Source organism: Vombatus ursinus, unplaced genomic scaffold, assembly GCF_900497805.2.
Source record: "Vombatus ursinus unplaced genomic scaffold, bare-nosed wombat genome assembly UNPS02000582.1, whole genome shotgun sequence".
NCBI lineage: Eukaryota > Metazoa > Chordata > Mammalia > Diprotodontia > Vombatidae > Vombatus > Vombatus ursinus.
The window spans coordinates 105516-122503 of NW_020940360.1; the positions used below are offsets into that span (position 1 = coordinate 105516).

General features: G+C 35.6%; 1 protein-coding gene and 1 pseudogene across 1 annotated transcript; both read left to right on the plus strand.

Annotated features, from left to right (window-relative positions):
- Positions 1 to 16988, plus strand: part of LOC114037198 — a 91889-nt pseudogene that overhangs the window by 59856 nt on the left and 15045 nt on the right.
- On the plus strand, positions 7660 to 8574 carry LOC114038680 (olfactory receptor 14A2-like). Its single transcript, XM_027856058.1, has one exon. The coding sequence runs from the start codon at positions 7660 to 7662 to the stop codon at positions 8572 to 8574; it is 915 nt and encodes a 304-aa protein (XP_027711859.1).

A 16988-nucleotide genomic window follows, 5' to 3' on the forward strand; every position in this document is an offset into this window, starting at 1 on the left:
CAATTCACCTAGATTGGATTTTGTTTACACTTCAAACAGAAGTAAGGTCTCCAAATTGGGTGGGGTCCTGCCCAAGATGAAGGAGCATGTACCCCAAGAATTAGGGCATTCTTCTCTATCAGCCATGCCCTTCAGAGACTGGCTGACTTATCATTTAGGGGCTGGTCCCTGAATGAGTAAATAGAAAGCCTGGATCCTAATTAATAATGGGTTATTAATATAATAGAAAATAATTGTTTTTCTCAGATAAAAGCAGCTAAGAACCCTGTTAAAGTTAGAGTAGGCCCCATGGGGGAGGCCTTGGTTGTTTTTTTTTTTTTTTGAGAAATTTGGATCTCTGGACCAGCCTACTATAAAATCAGGTATGGTCATCTGGCAGTCACATGAGAATGTATGTGATAATATATGTGAAAGCACATTCAAAATGACATAATCTCTATAAATCTAATTTATCTTAAACATCCAGGGCAGCCACATTGTTGCCATCAGCCCTACTGCCATTCATGTCAACTGACTGCTTGATGGAACAACTCCTATCCTTAGGACTACTCAAAGCAAAACTATTTCCCTTACTACTATTCTACTATATGTGTTATCTTCCTCTGTTAGAATATAAGTTCTTTAAAAACAGAGAATTCATCATTTTTGCATTTAAATACTCAGCATTCAGGACAGTGTCTGGCACACAATGAAGACTGAATAACTGCTTTTTGTTTCACCATTTGATTCATTCATTCATGGCACTACTACTAACCAGTCTTATGCTTGAATTCTTCTCAGAAAGTGAAAAAAAAAACATCAAGTTGAGAGAGAAGTAAAACTATATGAATAGTTAGATAGATTTCAGTCCTTCAGACTTGTACTATTAAACAACTCCAGGTAGCAGCTGAAACAAAAACTAATCTAAAAGGGGTAATGAAAGGAAAGAATTTTACATGAATATCCACTGAGCCAAATGGCATAAAGTATAAGAAAAATCAATGAAGAAAGATAGTAGTTAAGGCCACAAGAAGGCAACAATACAAAGTCCAAGGGGAAAAAAAGAAAAAAAGAAACTCCTGGGCCAAAAAGTCTATATACAAATGCTCCAAGATTAGGCAACAAACAAGATGAACAAACAAGAAGTCTTAACTCAAAGTGGAAAATTTGACCTCATATACATAATTGAAATTTTATGGAACAAAGCACAATATGAGACTATGGATAGAGAGCTATATTATTCAAAAAATAAAAAAAAGCCAAAGGATAAAAGGGTTGGCACATGGAGGAATAGTTATACTCATGTGAGAAAAATCAAGGACCCACAAGGAAAAATAGTTTAGAGCATCTAGGGAAAGATAATGGAGAAAGTGTTTTGTGTGAAAAGTGTGCTATGAATAACCCAGCAAGAAAAAAAAGAAACAAAGGAATTTAGGGAATTGATGCAGATGCATCATATGGTATTCATGAGGAAACTTCATTTAGTAAAACATCTGTAAGAGCTTTCCATCTCTATCAAAAGAAATGAAGAGGATAGCATCATGACTTCTTTCTACGACATGATAAATGTGTACTATGTGCCAGGCACTGGGAATACAAAGACAACAAATGTGTCAACTAATTGAAATTAAAAAACTATGTCTTTCTTTTGACAAATTGAAAATTATTAACAATAACAATTATGTATGGTATCAGTAACAATCACTCTTCTTGTAAATTTTGCTAACATTTACAAAGGTATGCATTTTGTTGCTGGGAGTGAGCAATTAATTAGTAATTCTCCACGGAACATGAATTTGGGGGATTTGGCAGGAAATAAAATGAATTTTAAGTTTAATCAAATGAACACTTCGATATTTATGGTTTTTCATCAAAATGAGGCATAGGATTTAGGAATGATTGAATCCTAAAATATTCCACAGTCCTCAGGAGTCATACAAATAAGCTGGCAGTAGGTTCTGGAGCTTGAGCTCTTTGGGGACTTAGGACCCGTGACACAGAATGACTGGAGGAACACTCTAGAGAGCTCCAGTTCTTTTATCCTCAGAGGATGCCCAAAAAGTAGAAGACTTGCATCCCTAAAGGAAAATAAAATGATGCAAGCATCTGGCAAGTATTTCAACATCAGAAGAACTGATTGGGTTTCTAAGATACTTGATTGTTTACAGATACTTTAAATGCTACAACCAAAGATAAAGAAAAAAGTATTAATCATACCTAAGAAGACACTAAGGCTTTGTACTCCAGTATACTTGCATTGAGTCTAGGAAATGCTGGGGTCATACTGGGACAAGGAATTAGAAGAAGGGTCAGCAGAATTTTTTGTTTCCTCTTCATGTAACAATTGGGTATATGAATCTCCTCCACTTTTGAAGAATTATTCCACCTCCGCATAATCATATTGAATAACGTATGGAGATCTCATGGTCTGACTCTTAAGCAATGGATTGAAGAAGTAAATGGATTACAATGTATGAACTTCCATTTTCTCTTGTGAAACTATATATGCATTTGTATCTTTATGACTAAGATTATAAAAAAAGGTAGTCTGCCATCGATCTGAAATGACCAGAAATATGAAAGACCATATGAGTAAATGTGAAAAATATTTCAACAACGTATATTGTGACTGTAAACAAGGTCTCAGGCATGACAATAAGGGCAAAGTGTAAGAGAAATTGAGGCAAAGGTGAAGAGGATTGCTTTAGAGATCTTCCTACTTCCAATTTATTCTCTCCTAAATTTTAGTACCTTCTCTTCTCTACCCTCTAATAGTACAAATCCCTTATGTTGCTTCCTTGCTACCTGGTCAGACTTCAGAATTGGCTCCATTCCCCCCAATTATCAGTCTACCCACTTAGGACTAACTTTATTCATGCTGTCTCCAGTTTCAAAATTATATAGCCTTTCTCAATTCCTTCTAAATATTCATTCTGACACCTGATCTCAAACAAGTGCAAAAAAAATTTTAAAGTACAATCCAACTTAACTATCTTTAAAGAGGTAGTAAAATTTTAGGTAGTCTAAAACAGTAAAATTAATCAATTCAGGAAGTTTGGAATTGTATAATGGGGCACTCTAACTTTTCCAAGACCTCTTAAAGCCTTTTACTGAAAAATCACTTAAAGGCTGACTCCAAACAATCAACAAGTATTTATCAAGTTCTTATTTTAAATCAATCATTGTTCTAGGGATACAAAGACAAAAATCAAAACAATCCTTGCCTTCAAAGACTTTATAGACTATTTTAGGGGGGCAGGGAGCAGGATATACATATATAAAAATGAATATCAAACAGATACCAGGAGATTTCAGAGGAAAAAGCAAGGAGATGGTTAAATTGAGAAAGAGCTTACAGGATTATGCATTTGGGATTATTTTGTTTTGGCAGAGGTGGGCAATTAATTCATAATTCTCCATAGAACATAAATTTGGGGGGCTTTCAGGTGGAAGAAAAATGAATTTTAAATTTAATCTAATGGATACTAGAATATTTGTTTTAATCAAAATGAGTCACAGGTCTAGGATGATTAAATCCTAAAGTGTCACAAAAACCCCCAGGGATTGTGCTAATAAACTGACAGTAGGTTCTGAATGGGGGTCTTTAGATGAGACTTGAAAAAGTGGGAACTCTAGGCCACTGAACTGAAGAGGAAATGCATGCCAGCCATTGGGAACAGCAGTGCAAAGTCTCAGAGATGGGAAATGATATGCCATGTAAGAGGAACAGCAAGAAGGCATTTGGGGCTGGACTATGGTGGCCTAGAGAAGAGTCATGTGCAACATGGCTGAGAAGAAAATTTGAGTCCTGATTCTCCAAAAATTGCCAAACAGAGCAGTTTTTATTTGATGCTGGAAGGATTGGGGAACCCTGGACGTTTGGTGAGTAGGGTAATGCCATGCTCTGATTTTGCTTGAGAAAAGCCAGTTTGGCAGCTATGTGAAGAATGGGTTGTAGTGGGGATAGACCTGAGACTGGGCCCTCAATTACGAGGTTATTTAAAGAGTCTAGTGATAGGCAATCAGAGACTAATTAGGTGGCAGCTGACTAAATGGAAGGAATAGAGACAATGCGGATGGTAGATAGAGATGTGGAGATAAAAGGCACAGGATGTGGAAACTTATTGGATTTCTGTGTTAGGTGGGAGTGAGGGAACAAGAAGATCAGTAACGTTCTGAATCTGGGTGATATAAAGAATGAATGCTACCTTGATAGAAATAAGAAACTTCAGAAGCAGAGGGCTCTTTTGGAATAGGGGAGGGGGAGGGGGAAGGTGATAGAGATAATGATTTCTCTTTTGAACATGTTAAGTTTGAGCTCTCTATAAGGTATCTACTTCCAAATGCCCAATGGTTTTTGGTTCAGCATTGGTGCTCAGGAAAGAAACTATGCCAGAAATACAGATATGGGGCTGGTCATCATAGAGAAGATTAACAAACTCCTGTTAACTTATAAGATCACAAAGAGAAAGTATACAGAGAGATTCAAACAAAAGTTTCGCATCAACCCACAATTAGAAAAATATATTGTATCACCTAGCAAGAAAAAATACCAATAAGTCATAAGATGGGTAGAAAGAGTACCAAGAGAGGGTATAGTCAGGAAAACCCAGAAAAGAAAAACTAGGAGAAGAAAGTATTAAATAGTTTCAAATACTGCACAGGAGTAAAGAAGAATGAGGGTTAAGGAAATGCCATCAGATCAATTAATAAATTATTAGTGACTTAGTAAAGGATAGTTTCACGTGAATAATGAGGTCATGAAGCAGATCATAGAGGGTTTAGGAAATATTAGCATACAAGCAGTGGAGTCCAAAGTGTAGACAGAATAGTTCTGGATTTAATTTGAGAAAGGGAAGGGATATATGGGAAGAAAGTTTGCTAAAGATTGTCAGATCTGATGAAGATATTTTAAGGTTGGGAAAATTTAAGTATGTTTAGGAAGCAAGAAAGGAACCAGTAGATAAAGAAAAAGTAGAGGGAGGGAAAAAATAGAGTCATTGTCATAAGGAGGGGAAATGTTCCAGAAAATCATAGTTTCACCTTTGTCAGAAATAGGCCTCCTGACATCTTCACCTTCATCAGAGAAGGGTAAAGGAGGAAAGAATGGAGGATACTATGAAGGAGCTATGAGTGAAAAAGGAGAAAAGAAGCATCTTACCAAAAATGGTCTCTTTTCCCAAATGAAGAATGAAATGAAGACTTCACTTATTTTGTAGCAAGGAAAGAAGATATGTTTGGGAGAAGAGATGGTGAAAAGTGTGATCAAAAATCAATTTGAGAAGGAAAAGAGATTGCCTTGCTAAAGTGAGGAACCAGTTTAGGTCAGATGACTAAAATTGGCAGTGGACCCAGTTAAAACAATTTTTAACTGTCATCAGTTCCATTCCACAGCACCTAGGTAGGATCAGAGGAAGTGGATGGTAGGAATAATCAAGATTCGTTTTCTTAGGTGTAATCTTCAATTAGCCACGGGAGAAAATTATTAAAAAGGAGAGGAAATTGGTTAAATATAAGGTCCCAATTAGGAAGGTAAGAAAGTTCAGAATAGGGGTGATTACCAAGGAAAGTACTAAAGGATGTAAGGCCTGGTGGGACCAGGGAAGATAAAGAATAGGTTCATGAAGAATAATGCATGCAAAAATTGGGCATTTTACTAAGAGTACCAGAATTTTAATCGAAAGTAAACCTCTTAAAATCAATAGTTAAGATTTTAAAAGGCCTATAAGTTGAGAAAATAGAAAATCCCACTTCCTGTCCATTCCTGCTTCTCTGTATCTCCTAGCAATAAACATGGAATATCTCCTTCAACAACCTAAATATTTCTACCTGAAGAAATCCAACCCACTGTTTAAACAACCTTGTGCTTTCTTACACAAACAACCCACATTACTGCATCAAATGGAGAGAGAGATACATATTTATGTATGTGTGCATACAAAGCTGCATATAGCATGAAGCTGTCCCTGATCCAGTCAGAAGTAAACTCTCAATCTCACATCTCCCTAAATTCTCTTATGATCTTATGAATTTATTTCATTCCAATTTGTATTGAAATTCTTTGGAAATTTTTCTTGACCCCTGAGAGACTAGAAGTACCTAAAGGCCTAGGACTGGACATTGTCCATCTTTTAGACTACAGAGGTCTAGAAGAAATGTTTATACACAGAAGATAACTGATAAAACTTCATTGAAAAGTATTCCTAAAGCACACTTATCAGTAATTCCTTTTGTTTGTGTAATAAAGCACAAATTGGTTTCTGCAAATCCTTCATGAGAGAAGTAGTTCCTTTGGATATGCCTTTTGATGTAATTCATGAGTTTATAGGGATAAATAACAATAACAATAATAACTAACATTTATTTAGCTGCTTACTATGTTCCAGGCATTTTGCTAAGAGCTTTATGATTATTATCTCATTTTATTTTCACAACAATCCTGGGAGGTAGGTGTTATTATTATTCCTGTTTTACAGATGAGGCAACTGAAGCAAGCAGAAGTTAAATGATTTATCCAGAGTGCCACAGCTAGAAAGTATCTGAGCCTAGATTTAAACTCAGGTCTTTTAGATTCCAGTTCTGGCAGTCTATCCACTGCACCACTAAGCTTCCTCTAACTAGATGGGTATTTTAACTCAGGCAAGATGACTCAGAATCCAGAGGGATAGTTACCTATTCCTACCAAAGACGGTAGGATACCACAAATAAAGGTGATTTGGGAGTTAGCCCTCCAGTTGACAACAGATTTGCAATTCAAGGTGGCTGTTCTAAGTTACTGGTGGCACAATAGCTCCCTTTGACTAAGGGAGAGCATAAAATTAAATGGCCCAGGTTGGTGTCAAATCCACTGCCTTTCTTTGGTGTAAAGAGGCTATCAATATGGGTTAGCTATCCTGGCAGTGGACATCATTTAAAATTGTTAGAGAATCTACATCACTATTATTCTTGATAGCATAGGAAGAAAGCTGTTTGTGAAAAAAAAGTCCAGGTTTGCCTCAGTATAGGAACCTGGAGGAACTTTCAAGTTGGCCTTGGAATCAGAAGCTCATGTTAGCATCCAAGGTCTGACATTTCTCATATAACCACGAGAAAGTCACAATACTTCTCTGAGGATTAAGTATCTTCTGTTCAAAATGGCAATAATACTGTTTGAAAAATCTACCTCACAAGATACTTGTAATAAAAAGTTGCTCAAATCCTTAAAAATCATACAATTTAGAGAGGTATTACAACTATTGTCATGTTTTTAAAGGTAAGGATACTCTTCCTAGAAACATAGAGCCTTTGGAAGGTAATAGAGTCCTTAAAATCATTTAGTTAAGAAGTTTTTAGCCTGTTTTGTGTCTTTGGCCCTTTCTGATAAAGCCAATGGAGTCATCTTCAGAATAAGATGTTTAAATGCATGAAGTAAAATAGATTTCAAAAGAAACCATCTATGCGTCATTACTAACATTTGTTTTAAAATCCAAATTAATGGACATAAAGTTAAAATATTTTGATATAGTTTCATCTACTCATTTAGCAAATGACCAAGCCAAAGTAGACAAAGGGATTCTGATTTACACAAGGTGACAGTGTAGGTCTGAACCAAGATATCATGCTACTCAGCACACTGATTGTTCTCATCATTTGACAGCTGCTTCTTTTCTGTGTGCAGAAAGTCAAGAGAACTCCCAGAGCATGGCCAACCTCACCATGGTGACAGGATTTCTCCTCATGGGTTTTTCCAATATTTGGGAGCTTCAGGTCTTACATGCCATGCTCTTCTTGCTGATCTACCTGATGGCTCTCTTAGGGAACCTGCTCATCTTCACCCTCATCTCTCTTGATGAGCACCTCCACTCCCCCATGTACTTTTTCCTGAAGAACTTGTCCTTTTTAGATTTTTGCCTAATTTCTACCACAGTCCCTAAATCCATTGCAAATTCCCTGAGCCACAGCTATTTCATCTCTCTGTTGGAATGTATAGTACAGCTTTTTTTAGTTATTTCCTTTGCATCATCAGAGCTTTTTCTCCTAACAATGATGTCCTATGACCGTTATGTGGCCATCTGCCAGCCCCTGAACTATGAAGTCATCATGAACAAAGGGGCTTGTGTAAAGATGGCCGCTGCTTCCTGGCTCACTGGAGGTTTGTTTGGGGTCCTATACACAGTTAGCACATTCAGTTTGCCTTTCTGTAGTGCCAATGAGATACATCAGTTCTTCTGTGATGTCCCTTCCTTACTCAGAATCTCTTGCTCTGATACACATATTGCACTCGATGTCACTGTAGCTATTGGGTTCAGTTTAGGGATTCTCTGCTGCATTTCCATTATTATCTCTTATGGTTCCATTTTGTCAACTGTGCTGAAGATTCCAACCCTGGAGGGTAGGTCAAAAGCCTTTTCTACTTGCCTACCCCACCTCTTTGTTCTCACGCTTTTCATTACAACTGCAGCCATGTCTTATCTAAGCCCACCTTTGGACACTGACTCAATTCTGGATTTGTTGTTGTCTGTGTTCTATATAGTGGTGCCCCCAACCCTGAACCCTGTCATCTATTGCCTGAGGAACAAGGATGTGAAGACTGCCCTAAAGAAGCTCATAGCCTGAAAACACTCTTCAGAGAGTCTTACCCCAAAGGCTTTTCCATGATTATATGCATGCTTTTTTTTACTGTTATTTTTATTTATTTTATTTTTAAGTTAAGAAATAAAACAAGCATTTCTATAACACTGGAGAGTAAAAATAAAGATGATTGCACATGAAACTGCAAATCTATTATGTACGACTTGCTATTTCTTTTAAATATATAAAGTTATCAAATAAATTTCTTTTTCTTTCCTATTTTTTCTTGCCTTCCCCACCCTGGAGATGGCTAACATTAGACACAAAAATGTATGTGTGTGTATAGAAAAACACATACACACACACACATACACATATACAAAATCATTCCATACATACTTCTATATATATGTTCTTTCTCTGAATGCAGATAGTGTCTTCTTTTATAAATCTTTTTTGGTTAATTTGGATATTTATAATAATCAAAATTACTTGTTCATTCAAAGTTGTTCTTAAAATGATATTGTTGTTACCATAGACTATATTCTCTTGGTTCTGCTCATTTTGCTATTCATTATTTCATACAAATCTATTCATGTTTTTCTAAAATCATGTCTTATGGCACCACAACTTATTCAGTCATCCCACAATTGACAGGGCATCCCTGCAATTTCTAGTTCTTTGCCACCACAAAGAGAGCTGCCATAAATATTTCAGAACATAAAGATTTTTTTTCCTTTTTATTTAATCATCATTGGAAATAGACCTAGTAGTGCTGTTGCTGGGTCAAAGGATATAGGCAGTTTGATAACTCTTTGGGCATACTTCCAATTTGCTTGGTTGGATCAGTTCACAGTGCCACCAACAGTGAATTAGTGTCCCAATTTTTTGACATCCCCCCTAACATTTGTCACTTTCCCCTTCAATCATTTTAGCCAATCTGATAGAGATAAAATGGTATTTTAAGGTTGTTTTACTTTAAAATTCTTTAATCAACAATGATTTAGAGCTTTTTTACATGACTATAAATTATTTTGATTTCTTCATTGGAAAACTGCCTGTTGATATTCTTTAACCATTTGTCAATTGGGGAGTGATTACTATTCTTATAGATTTGACAAAGTTCTTTATATATTTGAGATGAGGCCTTTATCTGAGAAATTATCTACAAAAAGTGTTCTCCCAATTTTCTGCTTTCCTTCTGATATTGGTGACATTTTGGTTTATTTGTATAAAAACTTAATTTAATATAATCAAAATTATCTATTTTCCACCTCACTCTGATCTATTTTTTATTCATTTATAAATTGTTCATCTACCCATAAGTCTGATAAGTAATATGTTCCATATTCTTCAAATTTTTATGTAACATCTCTCTTAATATCTGTGTCATGTATCCATTTTGACCTCATCTTGGTACATGGTTTAAGATACTGGTCTATGCCCAGTTTCTGACATACTGCTTTTGAGTTTATTCAACAATTTTTACCAAGCAATGAATTTTTATCTCAAAAACATGTCTTTATACTTTGCAAATACAAGATTACTGTGTTCATTTGCTGCTGTAAATTGTTTGTCTACTTTGTTCCACTAATCTACCTTTCAATTTCTTAGCCAGTACCAAATAGTTTTGATAATAACTGCTTATGGTATAGTTTAAGATCTGATACTGCTAAACCCTCTTCCTTTACATTTTTTATTAGTTCTTTTGATATTCTTGATTTTCTGTTCTTCAAAATTAATTTTGTCACTTTATTTTCTAATTCAGTAAAATATTTTTGGTAATTGAATTGGGATTGCATTGAATATATAAATTAGTTTGGATAAAATTGTCATTTTTATTATATTGGCCCTGCCTACTCATGAACAATTAACATCTCTCTAATGATTTAAATCTGATTTTATTTGTAAAAAAGCCTTTTATAATTTTATAATTTTGTTTATATAGTTCCTGGGTTTGTTTCGGAATGTGCATGCCCAGGTATTTTATACACACTCAATATACATGCATACTGAGTATTTAATAAGTACATTGGCTATATATATAATAATCCACAGAAAAGCTCTTCCAAAGACACTTCAACGTGAAATTCAATGCAGAAAGCCAACCCAGTAATAATTTCCACCAAACCAATAGATTTTTAAAATATAATTCCTAGAGTCCCTGTGAAGTCATGAATTCTGTTCTTACAACAAATTTAGGGAGTAAGAGAGTCTTGTTATTTCTTTATTTTACTTTTTTTTCTTTTAACTGACCAGATTAGGAGGAAAGAATGAGGAGTAGACTGAATTAATGTTCCAATTGAGCCCAAATAGCAGACGTACTGAAAGCTTAGAAGCTTCCTAACGAAAAGCTCCAATTTCATTTTTAATTAACTGCAATCTTATTAGGGGCTGCTTTTTTCTTCTCCCTGAACAACTTTTATCACGTATAGATAAAAAAGATAAAACAAGAACACTTTCACCAGCACTCACTCATTCCTACATCAGAAAAAAAAAACTATAACAATGAGTTAAAGTCCTTTTTTTTAATATACTCCAGGTCTTTACGGTTTCTTTCCTCATTCGAAAAGAAAAAAATAATAATTTTGTTCTGAATTCCTCTGAGCATCCCAATTTAGCCTTTCAGAAGGTTTTCAGAAGTAAATTGAAGATTGAACTTTTTCTATCACAGAATGTTAAATTATTTCAAATGCATATGTGTGTGTATATACATAAAAGTGTGTATGTGTATGTGTGTGTATATATGTATTACACTGAAATTTCCCTTGCAAATATCTGAACCCAGGTGTTTTATTTGTGCTTTGTCTTTCTTTTAATTAAACCAAAATGGAAATTTATTTTCTTATTATTGTCCCCTGCTTGGAACTTCCATCTCCTTTAATTGCAATGTTTTATTTAGATAAAAGAATTATTCCTAAGGAAAGCATTTAACTGGACCATACCTGGCATGCTAATTTAAACCTCAGAAAGTCCATGACCATAGTCTATACCTACATGATATTCAGGTGTCTCTTTTGCTAAGGCAGGCAAAACTTTTGATCCTACAGCTTCCTTATCTCAACTCCCACAGGTTTTTTTTTTTTAATGTATTAGAAGAAGGAAAAGGGGTAAAGAAATAATTTATTTGCCTGAGGTTATTCCCTAAGATAGCTGGGCAAAAGATTCAGTACTTCCTAGAAAGAGAAGAAATTGAAATGGGCCCCCTCTCCACATTTAACTGAAAGAAACTAAGTCTTAGACCAGGTTTCTATCCCTTATAACAAAAAAGTGAGGAAAAGGAAAAGTTCCTATTCTTTGGGTCTTGAAGGTCTATCCTTACCTCTTACATTCATATGCATGATCACTGTACAGACACAGGTTGTTTGATGCAGGTGATACTGACCAAGTCCCAGTTCTAAGCAACAGCTCATGGATTAAAGGGAAAAGTATTCCAAATATGATGATTTGGGCAAATAGGACACATCGACAGATGGGAATAAATCATTCCACACAGAGGCAATTTAAGAGCAACAGAAATAAAATCATTCAGTCGGACAGACTCTAGCCTGACAGCGATTTTGTAACACAGTTCATTTAGGGGAACATATTCACTAACCCCACATTTTCCTGACGTATTGGCCTAAACAGTCAATCTAACAGAATAAGCAGAACAAGATTGGTTGGCATCATGTAAGTAAGAAATAGACAGGCACAGACTCTTCACTGACACCCTAAGTAGAGATTTCCCATGTTCTCTTACCTCTTCAAGTGGTCTATTAGGATTCAGTGAATAGTGCTCTGTTCTATCAGTAGCTTCTGCTTAGAAAGAGAAAGAGAAGAAAGGACCTGAGCTAATAGTTGGAAAGAGGAATTGTAGAGTTAAGTACTTTGAAGATGGAACAGTTTTTAGTGAGGATGATGCAAAGACTATCAACACCTCCAATGGATGGGTGAAAGGTAGGAGAATTGTATTCATAATAGTTGATTAGTTTAAGAAACTGTGAGGTCAGGATGCTTAAAGATCAGAAGTATCCAACTTCCAACTAAGATGGGTGCCTAAATCAAAGCAGGCAACCAAGCTCCCACAACATTACACTAGCAAAAATGTAAAAAGAGCACTAGATCAAATAATGATCAAGAAATTCAATTCCCACCTACAGTAAATTATTTTTCCACAAAAGAACTGCACAAAAAAGACATGCAATAGCCCATGGGCAATACAAAGGGGGACTGCCAAGCAAACAAAGCTAAGGAAAACAAGCCAGGAGTCCCACAACTGGAATAAACATCTGCCAGAGATACTGTAGCTCACAAGATCTTGTATCTAGTGACAAATACAGTAGAAGTCTCTTCCAAGAAAGCCCCAGGGTGATCAGAAACTTAAAACACTGACAACGGAAGTAATTGAGGCACTTTGCCTGCCAATACAATCTCACGCAGACCACAACAGCCCATATTGTTAGTCCCTGAGATCTCTAGTGCTCTAACTGGTCATGCCATAAAGGTTTCTGAAGATTCAATAATCTGAACCTCAAACATCTGGGGGAATCTGACCTCTATAAGGAGAGACCCACATAGGAACTCAAGTGATGCAGGTTAAGCTCAAGCAGGGCTTACAACTTCACCCAAAGGAAAAGTGAAAGGTATGGTCCTGGCACAAACACCAATTTAATAAATAAAGCTGGAGAGAGAAGCAAGAAGATACAGACCACCATAAAAAATTATAACCCAATAATAACCAAAAATCCAACTTAGAAATAGAAAATAATTGTAACTGCAAAAGAAAAAAAAATCAATGGAGAGGAGATTTTTAAACATTTCTGAAGAAAAGACCAAAACTAAGTGGAAACTTACAAATGCAACAAAAAAGTCAAGAGAAACAAGAAAAGATAAATTTATTTGAGCAGTTAAAAGGGGCTGTAAAATCTAATAGAGTAATAAAAACAACTGTCCTCTTAGAATCTTAATGTATACAAAATGGTATTATGAGAGTTAAATTTAAAAAAAAGAGGGTGCATTGATTCTGTTCTGAAGATTTTACAAGGGAAGACAAAAGAGAAGGTGAAAGGAATACACCAGCACCAAAAGAAGGAAGAAGGGAACTGAACCTTCTACTTCTCAGAAATGGGATATGTAAGAAGAATATACAAATATGAATGAAGAAATTACACAAGAAGCATCAAATGAACTGCACTCTCAACTGAGCCACAAAAAAGAGGCTCGAATACAAACAAAGAATTAGATATAGAAATATAGTAAGCTCAACAGAGGAATTAGCATGGATAAAAAGGAATGAAGGGTATGAGGGAGGCTATTACCAGAAAAAGTTCCCAGTGAAATAAATGTCCTAATCCTGATAGGGAGATGGAAATGGAGGGAGAGGGAGAGAAAAGAAGTATAATCTAAGAGGGTACTGTAGATTGCCTCTTAAATGATTGGGGAATGGCTAAATAAATTGTAATGCAGGAGTGTAATGCAATATTATTATACCATAAGAAATGAGGGGGAGGATTTCAGAAAATCCTGGGTAATATGGACTGATGCAGAATGAAATAATTTATACAAGGAAGATAGCACTGTAAGCAACTTTGAAAGACTGTAAAAATAAGTTTTTGATGTCCTTATTTTTGGAAAAATCATTATAAATTCCAAGCCATCCCTCTTTCTTACCCTTCCAGAGCACCATCCCATATAATAAATAGGTTTTGGAAAGAGAGAGACAGAGACAGAGAGAGACAGGGAAACAGAGGCAGAGAGAGACAGAGACAGAGGGAGGAGAGGTAGGAAAAAAAAATCAGTACAACTAATCAACAAAGTGAAGAAGTCCAAAATCATGTGAAACATGTAGATCTCCCACTTCCATTAAGGAGATGGGTTGATGGTATCCTTTCATATTTCTTCATTTCAGTCATGTTTGAAGTATTTACTCAATACTAGAGAAATATTAACACATGAGTATGTGTCTCACACAATATTCATCTTTATTACATCTAATTTTTAATGCATCATGATTTGAAAAGGATGCATTTAATATGTCTGCCTTTCTGCATTGGATTGTGAGGTTTTTATGCCCTAGTACATGGTCAGTTTCTGTGTAGGTGTCATGTACTGCTACGAAAATTGTATATGCCTTTCTGTCCTCATTCAGTTTTCTCCAGAGGCCAACTATATTTAACCTTTCTAAAATGCTATTGATCCCCTTCACTTCTTTCTTATTTATTTCCTGGTTAGATTTATTTAGTTCTGAAAGGGAGAGATTGAGGTCCCCTACTAGTACAGTTTTACTGTCTGTTTCTTCCTGTATCCCCTTAACTTCTCCTTTAAGAATTTGGATGCTATATCACTTGGTGCATATATGTTTAGTAATGATATTACTTCATTATCTATGGTACCTTTTAGCAGGATGTAGTTTCTTTCCTTATCTCTTTTAACTAGATCTATTTTTGCTTTTGCTTTATCTGAGATCAGGATTGCTATCCCTGCTTTTTTGAATTAAGCTGAAGCATAATATATTCTGCTCCAGTCTTTTACCTTACTCTGTGTGTATCCCTCTGTTTCAAATGTGTTTCTTGTAAACAACATATTGTAGGACAGTGGCTCATAATCCACTCATCTATCTTTTTCCATTTTATGAGAGAGTTCATCTCATTCACATTCACAGTTATGATTACTATCTGTGTCTTCCTCTCCATTCTATTTCCTCCTTCCCTATTTTGCTTTCCTCTCTCCTTTCTCCCTTTCCCTCTTCGGTAGAGTTTCGCTTTCAACCACTGCCTCTTTCAGTCTGCCCTCCCTTCTATTAGCCCCATACCTTTTCTTTCCCTTTACCCTTTCTACTTCTTCAGTCCCTTCTATTCACTCCTTCTCTTTTCTTTTCCCTTTCCCCTCCCACTTGCTACAGAGTGAGTTTTAGATTTCTGTACCTAACTGATTATGTTATTCTCTTTTTGTACCAAACTTGATTAGAGTAAGGTTCAAACAATGCTCATCTCTCTCCCTTCTTTCCCTCTACTGTATTAGGTTTTTGTTCCTTTTCATGTGATCTAGTTTATCCTTGTCTGCCTCTTCTTTTCCTCTTATCCCAGTACAAAATCTTTTCGCCACTTAATTAGATTTTTTACCATCACATCAAAGTCAACTTATACCCATACCCTCTGTAATAATGATACTTCCTGAGGAGAAGGAGAACAGGGAAAGAAGGAAAGAGAGAGAGAGAGAGAGAGAGAGAGAGAGAGAGAGAGAGAGAAGGGAAGTTAGAGAAGAGACAGAGAGAAAGGGACAGGGAAAGGGAGAAAGAGAGAGAGGGGAGGACAATCTCCATGATCTAGGTTTGTCTAGAACACCAAGAAACCAAAGCTTATTTGTACTTTGATTTCTTGCTTTTGTCTTATTGCTGTTGCTAGTATTTCCAAGATTACATCGAATAATAGTGGACAGAGTAGGCATCTCATACTCATTGGAAAAGGTTCTAGTGCATCCCCATTACATAAGCAAAATTTATAATTTTGTTAAATACTTTTTTAATTTTTTCTGTGTTGTTATATTGTTTGTAATCTTTGTGTATATTGTTTTCTTGGTTATACTTCATTTTTTGTCAGATCACATAGATCTTTCCATGTTTCTTTGTATTTATCACATCCATCATTGCTTACAGCCTAGTAATAATTAAACACATTCAGGTAACACAATGTGTTAAGCTTTATCCCAGTCAATGGGCCTTTGTTTTGATTCCAATTCTTTGCTATCACAAAAAGTGATGCTATAAATATCTCGGTGTACATTAGACCTTTTTTTCTTACCAGTTGCTTCCAGGGGCTATAACCCCAGTAATGGAATCTCTTCATCAAAACGTATGGAGATTTTAATCATTTTATTGGTATAATTCCAAATTGCTTTCAAAAATGATTGTATAATTTCGTAGCTCCATCAATAAAATATTAGTGTGCCTACCATTCCACAGCCCCTCCAACATTGACTATTGCCATTTTTTACCATCTTTTCTAATTTGGATGATGTAAGGTGAAACCTCAGGTTTGTTTTGATTGGTTTTTCTCATTATTAGTTATCTGAAGCATTCTTTCATGTAGTAGTGAATACTTTGCAGTTCTTCTTTTGAAAATTATTTGTTCATATCCTTTGACCACTTACCTAATCAGAGAAATTTGATTCAAAAATCTTTTTCCCATTCAACTGCTTCCCTTCTTATCCTATTAATCCTATGCATTAATTTTATCTCTACAGAAGCTTTTCAGTTTTGAGTAATCAAAGTTATCTATTTTAGCTTTTGCAATTGACTCTGTCACTTATTTAATAAAGAATAAATGTTCTACATAAGATACTTCAGGCTCACAAGAGCAACAAGATGGAAGTAGAGGACTAGACAGTGTCTCTGATCCTCACAACCTTTCACACCTCTTTACATACCAAAGCAAAGCAACTTCAGCTATCTCCATGGTTTAGGACACTAAGAAGCCAAA